The sequence below is a fragment of the Somniosus microcephalus genome, chromosome 13 (assembly GCF_052327205.1).
Source record: "Somniosus microcephalus isolate GS21.2 chromosome 13, FLI_Smic_1.0, whole genome shotgun sequence".
NCBI lineage: Eukaryota > Metazoa > Chordata > Chondrichthyes > Squaliformes > Somniosidae > Somniosus > Somniosus microcephalus.
The window spans coordinates 125,149,104-125,168,769 of record NC_140999.1 but is presented as its reverse complement, the minus strand read 5'-3'; the positions used below and the strand labels follow the sequence as shown (position 1 = coordinate 125,168,769).

At 44.4% G+C, this 19,666-nt stretch overlaps 1 protein-coding gene across 1 annotated transcript in view; it reads right to left on the bottom strand.

The window, feature by feature from the left end:
• LOC147108584 (protein-glutamine gamma-glutamyltransferase 2-like) overlaps nt 1–12,557 on the bottom strand; it is a 118,263-nt gene extending 105,706 nt beyond the window's left edge. Inside the window, exons 1-2 of the mRNA XM_086005272.1 lie at nt 12,436–12,557; nt 11,900–12,079 (exon numbers count right to left, since the gene is read on the bottom strand). Of these exons, the coding sequence (XP_085861398.1) occupies nt 11,900–12,079; nt 12,436–12,445 (190 nt within the window). The 5' untranslated portion in view covers nt 12,446–12,557. The remainder of the gene's footprint in view (nt 1–11,899; nt 12,080–12,435) is intronic.
• Nucleotides 12,558–19,666: the final 7,109 nt, after the last annotated feature.

Here is a 19,666-nt window from a genome sequence, read left to right as displayed (position 1 = left end):
GAGCACTTTCATTACAGAACCATAAGTTAACACTTAATCAGTGAGTTTTTGGGGTGATAATGAAAAAAAAGACTAATTCTGACTCATTTTAAACTGTAGGAATTTCTAGCACAAAAGCCATTAATAATAAAGAATTTCAATTGTATAACTTCCTTTACGAATTTAGTGCTATTGGGCACAACGAGTTAAAATGATTATGCAAATTAATCAGTTGGGCTGAATACTGGTGTGGCGATAAAACAAGATTTCAAGTTTTTTATCGAGTCACAACATATCATTTTTATTTCACTGACTGAAAGTCTTAAAAGCATGTTGTGCAATGTTAGGAATAAGAGCACTAATGCATCCATCTAAAGCTCCTTTATCTGCTTTTAAGTAAGATAGCCAACGAAGGAATTACTTAAATGCACTTACAGATTTGTTGCTAACATCACAGCTCAATACTCTTGTGTCTTATTACACTGTTTGTATTGTCAAGATGGTTCCCCATCGACACAATAGTGTAGTGTTGTCAGAACTGAAATCAAGCAAGCTAGGTAGCCTCCCAAGGCTTCATCTCGACTGTGGCCAGTGTCAAGTAAAGTTTAAAATGTTCTAATGGCCCACCTGGAAACTTTTCAAACCTTATTTTAAATCTTCTTAATGTTGGAAGCCATCTGACCGCATGGTCTGTTCTTTGTTCATGCTAACTGCACCCTTTGTTTTTGCCAGTTACTAAAGGGGGTACAATCAAAATCGATTATGCCGAATGCTATTTCTGCACTACCAAGATTGAAAAGAGTAGGTGATCAGACAAGTTAAGTTGAAAAGAATTACAATGAATCAACAGCACAGAATAGGGGCAATCTGTACATTACCTGTAGACGTAGACCTGAAACATTAATTCTTGACTTGTACAAATTTCAGAGTTTGTATTTCGGACTTTATAATGGAAAATCATTGCATTTAATGGTGGCATTAAAATTACAATCCAAAGAGAAAAAGGGTCATTCAGTCCAACTGGTCTACGCCAGCCTCTTTATAAACCACTACAACTGGCACCGAGCTGGTGAGCAGTTAGAATTTCCTTTCTTATAGCAAAACAAAAGTAGGTATAAATAAAAGGGGACATTATGTGACTAGAAAGTGCCAACAGACTATTTGATTACGTGTAGCACTGCTCTGCCAATTAGTGATCATTAGCAAATGTTTGGGGACAAGCTTTATTAACAGTGAATCATGAAAAACCCTGTGCAGAATTATGCAGCAATGGAGTATTTCACTCCAGGTCAGACCTGACATGACCAAAGACAATTGCCAGAACTTTCAACATCGGCAGGGGTGAAAAATGGGTGCTATCGAAGCGAATGCCCATCATATACCCACGACATCATTACTTCAATGGAAAGGAAAATCGTGCAGATGATGCAATATTGATTATTTTATACACCCCACAGGCCTTCTATAAAACCAGCACTCATTGGCCTTGTGACTCACTTCATCACATTTTAAAACACCAAATCTCTCTGCCTCGCCCTTCTGCATTCTGCTCAGCTGCATTGACACAGACTCACTGTGCATCAGCTGAACAGTTAGTTCAACATCTGCCTCCCCCATTGGACAGGATGAGACGCCCAATTTCCCACCTTTGCCGCAGTGTACTGGTGTTTGCGAGGGCCACAAAATAATTGGTACGCTTGTCTAACTGCTTGAGAGTCTTACCCTCCTGATCATGGTGCCATGCTGTCAAATCATCTCAAACCACTTCCAGAAACCAGCTCCCTCACAATAATTGACAGAGTCTGTTACACCTTCTCCTGCTAAATACAATTGTCAGATATCCACCAGCTCCATTGCTGATTCTGTGTAAGTTTTGTAAGGAATTTTCCATAATTTCTAACATCTCTGGCTGTACACTTCAGATATTAAGTCATAGTGACTCAAAGGATCCTGAAAGAGTTGAATCACACCACAAACAGAAGTAAAGTTGAAACCTAATTAATCATATGGGTGTTCATCAGACCATTCTGTTTCTCGGGTGCTCTAAAAGGTGCAAGTATCAATAATTTCCTATTGTAGTCTAAGGTTGTAGCTACAGGTCTGGGAGTTATACTCCATGCAGTGTCCATGTCCAAGTGAGCAACACAGCTTTGAAGCAACCACAGGGAGAAGGGTGTATGTACACACCCCCTATACACAATATCTTTGGCCATGAGTTATGTCTCCCTCCCTCCCTCCAAATCTTGGAATTGCTCTTGATGTCCTCCCCAACACTCTAGACATGTGCTTGCTCCTTTGATCTCTCAGCTCCACTCCAAAGTCATATCAGAACCTGACTCTGAAGTCATATTGTCATTCATATCATCATGCAAACCCCTTTACAATAGTGCAAAAGTGCCAGTATAACAGCACTGTAAGGCGATGAGTTCGCAACATCTGTGCCTGTGCCTGATTTCCCCATAGATTGCCTGTTGCCTGATTTCTCTGTTGGTCTATTGGATATATATCTCCAATTTTCCTGGTGGTCTGTGGAATTTTAATGGATTGTGAATTCTCTAACTTTGTTGGGACAGGTTAAAAGTGTGGAGGCTGACTGATCCTGAGTATCAAACGAATCTCAATCCTCATCCATAATAAGCACCCCTTAAATATTGGGACTGGAAGTTTTGTTCAAAATGTCATTATGCATGGTGAGCAAAAACTAATTTTGGTGGGAAATTTTCACCTTGTGCTGTGTTCTGAATAAACATAAACCTGTTCTTTGGCGCTGAGTTTACAATTTCATTGCATAAATGGGCCTCCTCAGCTCTCCCAGCAATGAGCCTTGCCTGATGGGAGCACAGGCCAGAGATAGGACTGGAACAATGTAGCCCGGATTCTCCGACCTTGGCTCCTGTCTAATGAGGTTCAATGCTGGGAATGAGGGGTTGCTGAGTGCACAGAAGACCGCTTCACCCACAATTTCCTCAGAACCTTCCTAAAGTAAAACGTAAAAAGTTAGATTAGCAAAACTGATAGAACTGGTCACCATGGGATAGGAATTGCTGTGAGCAGTTCTGGTACAAATGCTTAACAAATGCTCATATCAGATTCCCCTTTCTGATGCTTTAGCCAATTCATTAATAACCCATTTAAAGGAATTTGAAGCACATTAAGTGTTCTACCCCAACGCCACTGACAGTAATTACAATAATTGTGATATCTTGAGACACAGCATATATATACAACAGCACAACATGGCTTCCGGTAAGAACTGTACTGCATATGGCTTTATTATTATATACATCAGTAGTCCACCAGGTGGCTCTATTACACTTCTCCCTCCTTATTGAAGAAGTTAATCTTAGCAAATAATCATTGTACATGACTTGCATGGTATTCACAACTCTTGGTATACACTTCTCAAATAGAACCCATTTTATGTTTCCAAATTCTACTATAGAATTCGGTAACACAAACGAAATATATAACTTATTTTCCATATTTACAGATTAAACTTAACCACTGGTTTTCTGTTTCGAAGAGGATACCTTCTTTCTTGAACAGAATTTTCAGATCTTGTTGTAGGACTTTTATTCATTCTAGGCTGAGTCTGTGGAGAATTTTTCTCCAAAGACTGACCTTGATCTACGTTTGGACTCTACACTTTCATACTGTCTGCCTGACTTGGGCTCAGACTTAAATTCTGACTTTCTCTTGGACTTGTTGTAGGTATATCTGATGTAGGATTTGTTACTGGTACTCTACTTGTAACAAGACTATCTGACTCATCAAATAAATTGAATCATCCCAGCTTTCAACTCCTTCCACATCTGTAGGTAAGATATGATCAATGTGAACAAACCTAACCTTTCCATGATCAAACATCTTGACCAAATATGTGCGAGGGCCACATATCTTTGCTACTCTTCCTGGTAACCACTTATGGTGATGGTTCTTCACTCTAACCTCTGGTTCAACTTCACACTTTTCTCTCTAACTCTACCTTTATTATGATTCTCTTTCTACCTTGATTGTTTCTCTTCTATGGACTGTGCCAAGTTTGGCTTTAACAGCGAGAACCTAGTTCATGGCTGTCATTTGAGAAACAACTCTGCTAGTTTTCTACCAGTAGTGGTATGAGGAGTATTTCAATAGGTAATCAGAAAATCTGCCAGTTTGTGGTCCAACGACAACTGACGTTTCTTTGGTTTTGGATCCAACATTTGCTTGATGAAGGCATGTTTGACAATTTGTACTGTGCACTCTGCTGCACCATTTAAACAGGGTGATACGGTGGAACTTTGCTATGTTTCACACCGTTTCTGTTCATGAACTGTGTGAACTCTTCTGAACAAAATTGCGGCCCATTATCAGACACAATTTCATCTGGGAGGCTGTATGAAGAAAACAATCTTCGCAAATTGTCTAGTGTTTTGCTTGTTATGATCCACATCGGAAACACCTCCACCCACTTCAAGTGACTATCTCTCACTATGAACAATTGCTGTCCTTCTAGCTCAGCAAAATCTATACGTAACCTTTGCCACACTCTGGGAGGCCATTTCCATGGCTGTAATGGTACTGATGGTGGTTTCTTGCTCACCGATTGACATGTTATACACTGACTGACTATATACTCTATCTCTTTATCTAAACCTGGCCACCATAAGTAACTGCGTGCAAAGCTCTTGGTCAAGCACTTTCCCAGGTGCTGGTCATGAAGATCTCCTAACAATTTAGACTTGAACCTATTTGGGATAGCCACTCTTGCTCCCCACATGTAACAATCTTTATCCACTGACAATTTATTCCTATGAATGAAGTATGGATAGATATCTTCCTCTGATACCTGGTTTGGCCATCCATTTGCTATGTAATCATACAACTTTGACATAATTGGGTCACATTAGGTTGCCCTACCAATCTCTTCAGCTGTGACTGGCAGCTCATCAATGTAGGAGAAATAGAACACTTCTTCCTTATTGGGTGTAACTTGTGACGGGGATGGCAACCTGGACATAGCATCAGCATTACCGTGGTCAGCTGAAACAACTCACACTTGCTGTCACTTACACTCCGTGCTTCTCTAGCCATTTGAGCACTTCATTCAACACCTCATCATGGATTTGCCTGTTTGGTGCTAAAATGAGTATGTCATCCAAATAATACACTACCCCTTCAATCCCTTGCAAAATTTGGTTCATCACTCCCTGGAATATGTCAGGGGCAGAAGACACTCCAAATGGTAGTCTAGTGAACTGATATAGGCCTCGGTGAGTATTTATAGTCAAGCATGACTTGGACTCTTCATCTAACTCAAGTTGTACATAGGCTTTTGTTAGATTTAACTTCGAAAAGATCTGGCCACCTGTCAGCGTTGTGAACAAATCTTCCACATTTGGCAACATATTGGGTAGATTACACTCTGGAACCTGGTTTACGGTTACCTTATAATCACCACACAAACTTACCTTACCATCTGACTTAGGTACAACAACAATGGGGCTAGCCGATAATCACGCAACTTATCGTAATATAGTGATTCCAGTACCACGCTCACGGATGCACCACTGTCGATTTCCATGGGTATCCTGGTTCCTGCGACATCAACTTGGATGATGATACCTCGCAAATCGCTGTTAGATACATTCGTGCTCCTGATGATATGAATCTCCAGAAACTCCTCGTCCTGCTGCTTCACTTCAGCGGTATGTAGTGTCTGGCGATTTCTACTTCTAGCGTTGCCAGTTGCTTTACTCTTCTGTCGGCCGCCTTCACAAGATGCCCAGTTTTCTTGTAGTAGAAACAGTCTGCCTTCACATATGGACAGCTTTGAGCAATGTGTTGTCCCAGGCACCAATAGCACGACTTCAATGCACTGTTACCTTGGCCAGTTACTGAGGCCTTGGGGCCCAACTGCCTTTTACTTTTATCGTGCAGCCGATTCACCTCGGTTGTCTGGCGACTGGAAATGGCGCGGAACTCTCAGGGGTATCGGTCGGCCATATCCATCGACATAGCTGTCTGACAAGCTAAGTCAAAAGTTAAGTTAGGGGTTGTCAACAATTTACTTCTGATACGTTCATTTTTCAACCCACAAAGCGTTCACGCAAAGCTGGGTCCTGAAAGTTTCCGAAATGACAGTGAATGGATAGCTTTTTTAAAGCTACAATGCACTCACTGGTACCCTCATCATTTAATTGATCATGTGTTCCAAAATGATAACTTTCAGCAATTTCCAGGGGCTCAGGACTGTAATACTGTTCTAACTTGGTTAGGATCTCCGTCAGTGGCGAGAACTTCAGCTTGGCAGGAACAAACACATTTTTCAGGGTTTCATACACCTCGGGGCCTGCTTCAGTCAAAAAAATAGCCTGTTTCATTTCTAAAACTGCCCGGTTACGGTTTACATCATCGGAGACTTCGACAATACTATTCGCGGTGAAAAACATTTCTATCCACTCCACATATGCTCCGAAAGTCTCTCGGTCGTGATGGAACTCACACAAGTGCCCTATTATTCCCATAGACGTGGCTGTGGTAAACCACTGTTACCGTTCACAACCGTTCACTATTGTTACACTGTTGTTATCACTGTTTACACTGTTGTTATCACTACACAAGGTTACCTCTTGCCACGCACGCTGTTATACCTAGGCATACCTCAGCTGACTCCGCCCATGGCTCCGCCTGCTTGCCCAGGTATAAAGGTGACCGCTTGGCTAGTATTCTTCCTTGTTGGAACCGATCACCCACGAGGGTGGGCTCTGTTATTTAGCCAATAAAAACCTATAGTTACTATCTTAACTCATCGCTTTTCATGGAATGAATTGATAGGTATATCAATTTTATTGGCTAAATTTTGAAATGAGTGGATCGGAGCAGCCAAACGACCAGCCAAACGGCCAGCTACAACAGCCACAGCAGCCGGCCTGGCTGCGAGCCCACCGACCGCCGGACCTGGATCTAAACCCACAGGCAGCGAACTCAGCCCTCGACTTCGAACACTGGCTGAGCTGTTTCGAATCCTACCTGGGAGAATCCGGCGTGCCTCCGGGATCCAAACTAAGAGTTCTGACCGCCCAGGTGAGCCCTAAAGTATTTGCATTCATCCGGGACCTTGCTACATACGAGGACGCCCTCAACCTGCTAAAAGAGCAGTACCGGAGCCCTGTAAATTCTATGTATGCCAGACATCTCCTAAGATCCCGCTCGCAACAGCCAGGAGAGTCTGTAGATGAATTTTTACGGGCGCTACAAACACTCGGCAGGGACTGTGACTTTAAAGCTGTAACGGCTGCAGAAAATACTGAAGGAAATATCCGCGATGCCTTCGTGAAAGGCCTTCGGTCTGACTACTCACGGCAAAGACTGCTCGAATCAAAGGACCTCGACTTGAATACAACTGCAGCCCTCGCTCGCTCTCTGGAAGTGGCCCATCGGGACCTCGAGGTGTACTCCAGGTACTGTGCTGCGCGACCCTGGGACTCGGGCCCGACTCCGGCCGCAATTCCCCTCGCACCGCCACCCCTGGGACCCACCACGGCGTCGGTGTCCCGGAATCGATCGGGACCGCCACCCCCGGGACCCGCTGTGGCAGCGGACCTCCGCGATCGGGCCGCCAGTTGCTTCTTCTGTGGCCAGGCGAGACATCAAAGGGCGCGCTGCCCTGCAAGGAACGCGACCTGCTCCGGCTGCAAAAAGAAAGGCCACTTTGTAAACGCCTGCAGGGGGAAAGCCACAGACGCCAGCATTGCCTCATGTGAGTTGTGGGGGCGGCCATCTTTGATCAAGGCCACAGACGCCAGCATTGCCTCAGGTGGGTTGTGGGGGCAGCCATCTTTGATCAAGGCCACAGACGCCAGCAGTGCCTCATGTGAGTTGTGGGGGCGGCCATCTTCTCCGCCATTTTGTCCAACTTCGTGGGGACCCGCGTCATGGGCGCCGCCATTTTGTTCGCCGCACTCGGCCGCCGTCTTGTCTCCAGACCCGACCACCGCCTCGCCTGCAGACTACAGCAGCTCGCTCAGCCATACACTGGCCTCCGTCACGCTTGACCAAGCTCTCCCGCATCATCTGTCCAAGTCCATGATGGACATCGAAGTAAACGGCCACGCCACGTCCTGCCTGTTCGACAGCGGAAGCATGGAGAGTTTTATTCATCCAGACACGGTGAGCTGCTACTCCCTCACTGTCCGGCCAGCGCGCCATCGGATCTCGATGGCGGCGAAGTCCCATTCAACAGGCATTAGCGGCTACTGTGTAGTGACCCTGTTGGTTAGGGGCACGGAATATAAAAATTTTAAACTTCTCGTCCTGCCTCAGCTCTGCGCTGCCGTCCTACTAGGGCTGGATTTCCAATGCCACCTTCAAAGTGTCACTTTGGCTTACGGTGGACCCCTCCCCCCACTCACAGTCTACAACCAGCAAAATTTAAACCGCCCACCGCGTACCACCTGCAGCCTCTCCACCCTCAAAGTCCCGCCCCCCTCCTTGTTCGCTAACCTCACCCGTGACTGTAAACCCGTCGCTACCAAGAGCAGGCGGTACAGCGCCGGGGACAGAGCTTTTATTAGCTCTGAGGTGCAGCGACTCCTGAAGGAGGGCATCATCGAGGGGAGCACCAGCCCCTGGCGTGCCCAGGTCGTAGTCGTTAAGACCGGCGATAAACACCGCCTGGTCATCGACTACAGCCAAACCATAAACCGGTACACCCAGCTGGACGCATACCCCCTTCCCCGCATATCTGATATGGTCAACCAGATTGCACAATACCGGGTATTCTCCACCATCGGCCTCAAGTCAGCCTATCACCAACTCCCTATCTGCCCTGAGGACCGCCAGTATACCGCCTTCGAGGCGAACGGCCGCCTCTACCACTTCCTTAGGGTTCCCTTCGGCGTCACCAACGGAGTCTCGGTCTTCCAAAGGGAGATGGACCGGATGGTCGACCAGAACGCGCTTCAGGCCACGTTCCCTTATCTAGATAACGTCACCATCTGCGGCCGCGACCAGCAGGACCATGATGTTAATCTGGAGAAATTCCTCCGTACGGCCCAACGGCTGAATCTCACTTACAATAAGGATAAATGTGTGTTTAATACCTCGCGCCTGGCCATCCTCGGCTGCGTAGTAGAGAACGGAGTCATCGGCCCCGACCCCGAAAGAATGCGCCCCCTCATGGAGCTTCCCCTCCCCCACTGTCCAAAGGCGCTGAAGAGAACCCTGGGGCTCTTCGCTTACTATGCCCAATGGGTGCCGAATTATGCGGACAAAGCCAGACCCCTCATGAAGTCCACCTCCTTCCCCCTGACAGCAGAAGCAGGCGCAGCCTTCTCCCTCATAAAAGGAGACATTGCGAAGGCCACAATGCATGCTGTGGATGAGTCCATCCCTTTCCAAGTGGAGAGCGATGCCTCCGACTTCGCCCTAGCGGCAACCCTTAACCAGGCGGGGAGACCTGTGGCCTTCTTCTCAAGGACCCTCCAGGGCCCTGAGATCCGACACTCGTCTGTCGAGAAGGAGGCCCAGGCGATTGTGGAGGCGGTACGACGCTGGAGGCATTACCTGGCAGGCAAACGATTTACCCTCCTCACCAACCAGCGTTCGGTTGCTTTTATGTTTAATAACAAGCTGAAGGGCAAAATCAAGAACGACAAGATCTTGAGGTGGAGAATTGAGCTCTCCACCTACGATTACGATATCTTGTACTGGCCTGGTAAACTCAACGACCCCCCGGATGCTCTATCACAAAGTACTTGCGCAAACGCGCAAGTTGATAGACTACGGACCCTCCACAACGACCTCTGCCACCCCGGGGTCACCAGACTTTACCACTTCATTAAGGCCCGCAACCTGCCCTACTCCATCGAGGAGGTCAGGACCATGACCAGGAACTGCCAAACCTGTGCCGAATGCAAACCGCATTTCTATAGGCCGGACAGAGCAAGCCTGATCAAGGCCACCCGCCCCTTCGAGCACTTGAGCATCGATTTTAAGGGGCCCCTCCCGTCCTCTGACCGTAATGTGTACTTCCTCAACATTATTGACGAGTACTCCCGTTTCCCCTTTGCCATCCCCTGCCCAGACATGACTAGTACCACGGTCATCAAATGCCTGAACGACCTCTTCGCCTTGTTCGGGTTCCCGAACTATATACATAGCGACTGGGGCGCATCCTTCATGAGCGAGGAACTTCGCCAGTTCCTGCTCGCGAGAGATATTGCTGTGAGCAGGACCACCAGCTACAACCCCCGGGGGAACGGCCAGGTGGAAAGAGAAAACGCGACAGTTTGGAAGGCCGTCCTCTTAGCCCTAAAGTCTAAGGGCCTCCCAATCTCTCGCTGGCAGGAAGTCCTCCCGACAGCACTCCATTCCATCTGGTCACTGCTTTGCACTGCCATTAACGCCACCCCCCATGAACGAATGTTTGTTTTCCCCAGGAAGTCGACTACGGGAACCTCGCTACCAACATGGCTGACTCCTCCGGGGCCCGTCTTGCTGCGGAAGCACGTGAGGGCCCATAAAATGGACCCCCTGGTCGAGAGGGTGGACCTCCTGCATGCCAACCCTCAGTACGCCTATGTGGCATACCCAGACGGGCGGGAGGACACTGTCTCCTTGCGAGACCTCGCACCCTCGGGCACCCCTGAGATACCACCATTACCCCCCACCACTCCCCCAAATCCAGCTCCTGTAGATGGCATGCCGGAACCCCAGGAGCCTTCGTCAACCACGCAGACACCAGCATTAACATCGGATACTGCACCACCGCCGCCGCTGCTGCGCCGATCAGAAAGGCTTACGAGGCCTCCTGAGAGACTGACATACACGAACTGGTAGTACACTTCACCCCGCCGGACTCAATTTTAAACAAGGGGTGAATGTGGTAAACCACTGTTACCATTCACAACCGTTCACTATTGTTACACTGTTGTTATCACTGTTTACACTGTTGTTATCACTACACAAGGTTACCTCTTGCCACGCACGCTGTTATACCTAGGCATACCTCAGCTGACTCCGCCCATGGCTCCGCCTGCTTGCCCAGGTATAAAGGTGACCGCTTGGCTAGTATTCTTCCTTGTTGGAACCGATCACCCACGAGGGTGGGCTCTGTTATTTAGCCAATAAAAACCTATAGTTACTATCTTAACTCGTCGCTTTTCATGGAATGAATTGATAGGTATATCAGTGGCCATCTGGAATCTGGCAACGTTGACAGTTCAGCCACGTATGCTCAAAATTTACCTCAGCTTTTTAAGTTTTTCTGCAAAACGAAGAACCTCTAACAGTCCCTCCGTCGGTTGGCAGGATTATCCTTCAACAAAAATTTCAGCTAGAGAATCCGCAATCGCATCCTCATCGCCAATTCTGTGATATTTTGAGACACAGCATATATATACACACACAACAGCACAACATGGCTTCCAGTAAGAACTGTACTGCACATGGCTTTATTATTATATACATCAGTAGTTCACCAGGTGGTCTCTATTACAATAATAATCTGTAATAATCTGTCTTTCGGATGAGATGTTAAATGTCTGCTCTCTCAGGTGGATGCAAAACTTCCCATGGCACTATTTCGAATAAGAGCTGGGGAGTTATCCCCGGTGTCCTGGCCAATATTTATCCCTCAATCAACATCACTTAAACAGTTGATCTGGTCATCGTCACACCGCTGTTTGTGGGAGCTTGCTGTGCGCAAATTGGCTGCTGCATTTCCTACATTACAACAGTGACCGCATTTAAAAAGTACTTGATTGGCTGTAAAGCGCTTTGGGAGGTCCTGAGGTCGTGAAAGGCGCTATATAAATGCAAGTTCTTTTTCTTTAATTTCTAGGCTTATAATATATGAACAACCGGCTCACAAAATATGGTAAATTGTGTTTGAATACACCCTTGTTCCCTTGACCTCAATACAGTCACTTCCTACCTGTTTCCACAGTGAAGGAGATCTTGTCATCTCCTGGCTGATAGCCCCTGCCGGTGAAACGCACGGTGATGGTGAAATGACTGCCCCGTCTCAAAATCAGTCGACTGAAACCGAAATCGGCTGTCCTGTGCGCTGTGTTATTGGGTTTACACTGCAAATCTGTACCTGCCACTTCCAGGGCTGTGAAGCAACAAACAAGAGACAGTTACAGTAACGGGTTCCACAACCTTGATCGAACTATTCTCAATTTCTGTTCTACAAATCACAAAACAAATATTAATTATTCCATCCGCTTCATTTGAATGCAAAACGACAATTTCTAGTAACTTAATGTGCAATAAATTGGGTCAATAACTTCAAACTTTTCAGAATATTAAACACTGAGCAGGTTGATCGTTAATTTTCAGGTCTTCATAACTTTTTGTGTGCTTAAATTTAAGAAAAAGCCATGATGTTATCTCATGCACTTTTGCCACTAAAACAACTTCATTCATTCACTCCGGCGGGTTTGTTCAATGATTCTAAAGTTCCCTCACCTTGTGCCATGTTCTTTCTGTCGTGAATGTTTTCTGCTGTTCTCACCCCGAGCGCCCTCTGCTCCTACTCTGCATTTCCACTGTCCAGTTTGCAAACTTTTATAGTCAACCCAACACGTCACACTAAAACTTCTCGGAAATTGGAAGAATAACAGACCCACGAAGTGTGACATCTGACTTATGCAAATTAAGGTGTCCCAGGGGCAATGAATACGTTTTATTTATATTTAGGAGAACACATAAGAGCTCCCTCTGGCGGTACAGAGCCACCGCTCACCACAAGGGGTGTGAAACCCTGCAAATACTGAGAATCCTTGAGTTGCTTAATCATCATGTCTAGTATTTGGTGGAAAGGGATTTCAGTCATTATTTATCCACTGAAATGTGATGTAAACTTTATTTGAAGTAAAAAAGGTTTAATGAGGTGGGGATGGATGCTAAATCAATACAGCATTCAAAATAGTATTGCATATTATCACTTAAAGAATATAAAGAAGATATGGAGAAGAAGCAGGAAAATGTATAATATCAGACCCAAAGAGGAACCTAAACTCAGGCAATGTATTTTTTAAATTCATTCATGTGATGTGGGCATCACTGGCAAGGCTAGCATTTATTGCCCATCCCTAATTGCCCTTAATTGAGTGGCTTGCTAGGCCATTTCAGAGGGCTGTTAAGAGTCAACCACATTGCTGTGGGTCTGGAGTCACATATAGGCCAGACCAGGTAAGGAGACCTTGCTTAAAGGGGATTAGTGAACGAGATGGGTTTTTATGACAATCCGGTAGTTTCATGGTCACCATTACTGATACTAGCTTTTTTTATTCCAGATTTATCTATTAAGTATTGAGTAAACTAGGCCTGTATTCTCTTGATTTCAGAAGAATGAGAGGGGATCTCATTGAAGCATAAAACATTATTACAGGGCTTGAAAGGATGGATGTTGGGAGAATGTTTCCATTGGCTGGGGAGTCTAGAACCAGGGGCCACAGCCTCAGGATAAAGGGTAGGCCATTCAGGACTGAGAGGAGAAGAAATTTCTTCACACAGAGGGTGGTGAATCTTTGGAATTCTCTACCCCAGAGGGCTGTGGAGGCTCAGTCATTGGGTATATTCAAAACAGAAGTCAATAGATTTCTGACTAGTAAGGGATATGGTGATAGGGCCGGTGAATAGAGTTGAGGCAGAAGATCAGCAATGATCTCATTGAATGGCAGACAGGCTCGAAGGGCCGAATGGCCTACTCCTGCTCCTATTTCTTATGTTCTTATGTAACTGAATTTAAATTCCCCAGCTGCCATGGTGGAATTTGAACTCACGTCTTGAAGGGATAATTACTAGTCCTAGCCCGAAACCTAGCCCTTTTCGGGCTATCCCAGATCAGACGTATTCCCCAGACGTTCACCTTCAACTAAAGTTAGAGATAGCCAAATTCTATAAAACACTTAATTGGGTCTAAAGGTCCAGGCTATCTCTCTCTAAAGGAAAGGAACGATGTAAAGATGTTACCGTCCTCCAGATAGCACTTGTAATAAGTTTAACTAGACTGTAACCTTCCGGATATTATGAGGGTCCAGAAACCCCCCCCCCAGAATTCTGCAACTCCTTACAACAGAGTGTACAGAAATTGAGTTTGTGAGTTTGATACAGAAATATTATTTGAGACAATTCTAAAAATATATAGATTTATTTAAGAGCCGACATACAGTTAACAGCTGTTGAGTCAATCGCAACTTTAACAGTTCAAAATACAAATAGATTACATTTTTTATTCTCAGAGATCCTTATTCTCAAATCTTAACTGCATACATTTTTACATTTCTGTTATTCTTAATCCAGAATATCCACCAAAATCAAATAAGAGTACCTTTTTGATCCCCGAGACTCAAAGAATTAAAAACTGCCAATTCAATTATTAGCTTGCAGACTTCTGTCTGTTGTTTAGGCGTTCCAAAACTTAGCATAAAATGGCTACTGTGGCGGAGCCACCATTGGGCTATGGACATTGTATATAATTCCTTTTTACAGCTCTGTTATATAGTCTGATGATGTACCTTTAAATGTATCTGTTACTGCACTCAGGCTTCATTCCTGTACTCTGTGTGATGACATCATGACATCAGAGCTCGGAATCCTCTAGCAGTTCTAGACAGTTGGAAGGAGGGGCATAGCTCGGAACCTTCTAGCAGTTCCAGGCAGTTGAGGAGAGGGTCATAGCTCAGAACCTTCCAGCAGTTCCAGGCAGTTGGAGAAAGGTTTCCAAGCAGACCAGACACGTTTCCAGTTCATCCTGTAGTTGTTAACTTGCTTCATTTGCTCATTAAAGTTTATTGTTTTGACTTCGTGAGTTGAACTCCATCTTTTGGTAAGGAACAGAGGTTCCTACACTGCAACAGATTTATCTCTTTGATGCCATTCTTACAAAGGGCTTCAATTCAATTCTTAATATTGGCTTAACTGGTTATTAGCAGACATTGTGTCTCCTAACTATTCCATTTTCAATACAAAAACCATGTGATTGCTTGGTGTCATCTATTGATGTAATATTTTCAAAGTGTTCTGTTGGTATCTTTTACAACATGTAAATCAAAACCACTTCAACCAGAGTGTTTCATGCATTTCATAGCTACTTCAATTGGTTGTATATATAATCGTGTTTCCTGTCTTTCATTTGATGTTACTTTTATCAAAGGCACATGGTTTTTTAATATTCTGTGTTTCTGTTCGGTGTCAGTTTTTAACACTTTACTTGGGCATTGCTATTGCATTGGTTCCAATGTTCAGACATAGAGGAACCTCCAACCCTTTGCTTCAATAGGGCCATTGTCTTAGTATTAACAATCAATTCCCATTTCAAAAGCTTGTATGGTGTTTACAACTTTTGTGTTAACACTTCATCTTATCTCAAAAGCCTGTGTTCTGTTTGCAGCCTGTGTCATTGAGGCTTTTAGGTTTTTAAACCCAGTTTTCATGTTTTAATAAAGTCAAAATCTGTTCATAGGTTGGTGTATCTCTTGGAATATGACTTTACAGTCTCTGGATCATTCATTCAGTAACATACCCAAAATGCTACTGTTCCTTGTACAACTAGGGTGGAGGCTGTGCACTGAATTTGTGCCACACCAAATTTCACAGCATATATCATAAAAGTATTTTTAAGGCTTTGCTCTCAACCTGGGCAAACTTCCTCATACCTTTAATTTCCACACACTGGATGGCAATTGGTCCCATACAAAATAACACAATTTTGGAGAAATATCATGTCCTCTCCTCTCGGGTCAGTTGTAAACAAATACTCCTTTAGCACTTTCTACTGACATCACATTACTTTTTACTCGTGTCTAGTTTTTCATTAAAATGATCAAGCAGAGGAAGATATAGCCCTCAAGGATAAGTATTGTTGTCATGTGTCTAACATTTGAAAAACCAAAGACTGTCTTGCTTACACACACTAATCTTCAATGGTAAAGGGACACTTCAGTGTTAACCCATGTGATTTTAAAAACACATTATTTTGTCTGAGTTGTACAATTACGACTCAAGCACAATATTGTGCCCACCATTTCTGACAGACATTAAATTCTACTTACCTGTAATGTAAAAAAAACTGCACTAATTTGAAATTGAAAGTTTTGATGACTCTCAACCTCTAAAAGGTTGAGTATAGAGGTTAAGAGCCATCAAAGGTTGAACCTTGTTATAAGTGGAAGAGGTAAATTAAAAAAAAAAACAACACAAGCATTGAGGAACCATCTGTGGCAAGAATTTTCGAGGAACCACTGTACTGTTTTTTATTTCTGCTTCACTGGTGAATGAAATAAATGTGTCAGAACAGAGACTGTTCAGCACATTTTGTTTTGCTTGAACTGTGTATAACGTTTCAAAGGTTTTACTCAATATACTGTGTAGGATGTCAGATGTTCAATAAAGAATGTCTGTCATCAAACAAGCTCGGCTGTTTAATGGTTTATTGGGTTTAACAGAAACGTAAAAGTTGGAGTTCATTATTAACCCTTAAAGCAATTTTATAAGAGAGGTGAGTTTTATATAATACACTGTAGTAATTAAAATATGTTTTTAATACATGTGCACTGAAAATATTCAATATTATATCTTTTTAGTTCAGAACAACCATTGAGTATACAGAACACACTGGGGGTAATTTTGGCTGTGTGATAGTGTAAAACAGGTGATGTGAATCGGCAGCCCATTTTACATCTCTCACCATTTTAATTTCCATTAAAGTCAATGGGGGGAGATGTAAAATGTGCTGCCGATTCACTATCACCCATTTTACACTATTGCACAAAGTCAAAACTACCCATCTTATGTATACATTCACCTGTAATGTGCCATAAGTTAAATGTCCAATACATCGGCTATAATAGCCAGAAAAGCCTTAATCTCCCATGGAGGGACACAACTAATGTATCACTGTACTGATATGATGGCAACTTTATCACAAAGCAGTGTAATACTGTTCTGTGATGGTTTGCACTGTTATGTTACTGTAAATCACCAGAAAACCTGAAACAGTCACAAAATAGGTGATCCGGCTTATTTAAAATTCCACAAATAACTGTGATTGATCCCAAGGAGTAAGAGAGACACCAAATTCCTGTGGCACTAATCTTTAATATATTCTAAAGATAAGTAGAATCATTTGTGAGTTGTTCCCCACGTCAAACACCTTGCAGCTTTTCAGATCATTACTGTAGATGTACTGGAAAATCGTAGCACATGACTGGCACATTTATACACAATATTTAGTGAATGGGTGACAAAGGAGGCTCATTTTGGGATGACACTTGACCAGTCTGATCTAACATTCAAATTACAGGAGCTTAGCTGCAAAGATTACATCAGGAGAAACTAACTAGTAACCCCTGGTGCATCAATATCCCTACTCTTCATATCACTGCTTCACTTGTATATGCACCTCCACAATACCCGTGTCAGGCAAGAGTGATCACACAAAATTGATTGATATACAATTAAACCACTCTCTCTGGTGCCCTCTATTCTACACCCACTGAATTCTTGGCAAATCTCTCAAACATTTCGACATCAGCACTGACATGGACAAAATGACAATTTGACATTTTGAAAGGCCTAACCTGATGCAATATCACCTTACATAGAAACCTTTACAACAGAATGAATGCCTCAGACAAAAATCCATTATAGCACTCCATCCAACAGCTCATTAACTTTGCCTGTACTATATGGTCGCTTCATCATACAGACACACTGAAAAACTCTAAGAAAAATTACCATTAAGTGCTGGCAGAAAGGTTGAAGTTTGACCACCTACAGACTTATGATAATTTTGTTCTGGCACAGATCTCATGCCTTCATGATTCAATTTAAGGCACAGCCTGAGAAGATGCCACAGCTGCCTTCTCACTGGTCACTAGCTGCATTGATAATGGTGTATAGTTTCAGGCCTGACCATAGATATACTTTTGGAGCTTCTGAACAGACGTCTAGGTGCAAAAACACAGACCAGTGCTTAGATTAAAAATAAATTATATGATTGTTAGATGATTGTAAAGTTTGTGTGTAAATTACTTTTGTAGGATATATGGCCACGATACTGAAATTCATTGTTATACAATGCTTACATATAGAACAATGGATACTGAGTCATTGAGAGGTCCAGATGGCATTCTAACCATGGAGCATGGAGTGATTATCTGCAATAATACATTCCAGCTGAAAAAAGTAACTGGCCCCAATATTACTCTCTGTAGCGCCTAGGGAAATTCAATTACAAGCCACTGCCGAGATAAAAAGAGCACAGAGTCTCTGTTATGTTGGGTCTCTGCCCTCTTTCCACTGCCCCAGGATTTTCAAGGCTTCCCTAAATGGAAGGAGATGGGACTGCACCTGTAACAAACACAGGGCCCATGGGAGAGGGCGTTCCTGGGCTCTCAACTTAATTTCCTCCCACTACAACCAAAGGAGAATCCACCTCCAATGGTATCCCCGGTAGCTCGTGGGCCAGGACCCTCCTCAGATCAGCGGGTCTAAAGGACTTAGCAGAAAGGTAAAGAGGTCTCTAAATGTGAGACTTTGCTTTCTTTTTCAGGGATCCAGTGGATCTTCAGGTTTTGGTGCCTTCTCCAACAGCAGCCTGACCAAGGGAGTGGGAGGTATACAGGTTGAGCGTCCCGAATCCGGCAACAGTGGGCCCGAGGTCGAGTCGGGTTTCGTACTTTCCGGACTTCCGAACGTGTTTCTGATGTCCGAAGTTCGGAAATATCGCAACCTGGGCTCGGGCGTTTCCGGACTTCGGACATCAGAAACACGTTCCGAGTCCGGAAATGCCTGGGCCCAGGTTACGGTTTGACAGGGTGTCCAGATTCCGGAACATTTTACGGATTCCGAACGATCCTGCCACCAATCGTCCCGGAGTCCGGATTCCTTAACGTCCCCGATTCTGGAACTCCGGGTTTTGGACGCTCAACCTGTATTGGCATCATTATGTGGATCCAACCCATTTCCCTCCACTCCTGAAGGGGCTGACTCATGCTGCAGTACAAGTCCACGGACACCTGCATGAGCGAGCCTCAACAGTGAGTGTCAGCAACCATTGGAGGCCTCACAGCTGAGCCCAGCTCTACTGTCACCCATTGTCCATACAAGCAAACTTTCCAGCAGTGGTCATGGACAGCTTTCAGGATCTTGTCTCATTCATTCCTGCTCCTCAGCCCACAGGTTCTGTGGCTAATTATAGCGCACCCACTGGTACTATGACTGCAATGAGCTAACTCAGCACAGACTAGGATTGAACCTGGGACCTTCCTGGTCTTTATGACTCACTTCCTCAGTGTGCAGTGCAATTACTAAGAATTTGGATGCTTACGTCTTGGTCTTTTTAATGAAAAGATCAACACATGGATTCAACCTGATACATGAGAGATAATTCTCCACTCCCCATTATAACTCTACCTCTAACCTGCGCTTGCTTCGAGCCTGGCTCCCTACTGGAAGCACCAGATTACAACATTAGAAAATGAACTAATGATCATCTCCAGGACAAGAAGGATGTTGCAATCTTGGATTCTCATAGAATCTGACAGCACAGAAGGAGGCCATTTGGCCCCTCATGCCTGTTCCGGCTCTTTCAAAGAGCTATCCAATGGCCCCGATATTTACCGAGTCACGCATTTGGAGCAGGGAGGAGTTATGGACGGGAAACCCGGAAGCACGAGTTTCCTGAACGTCC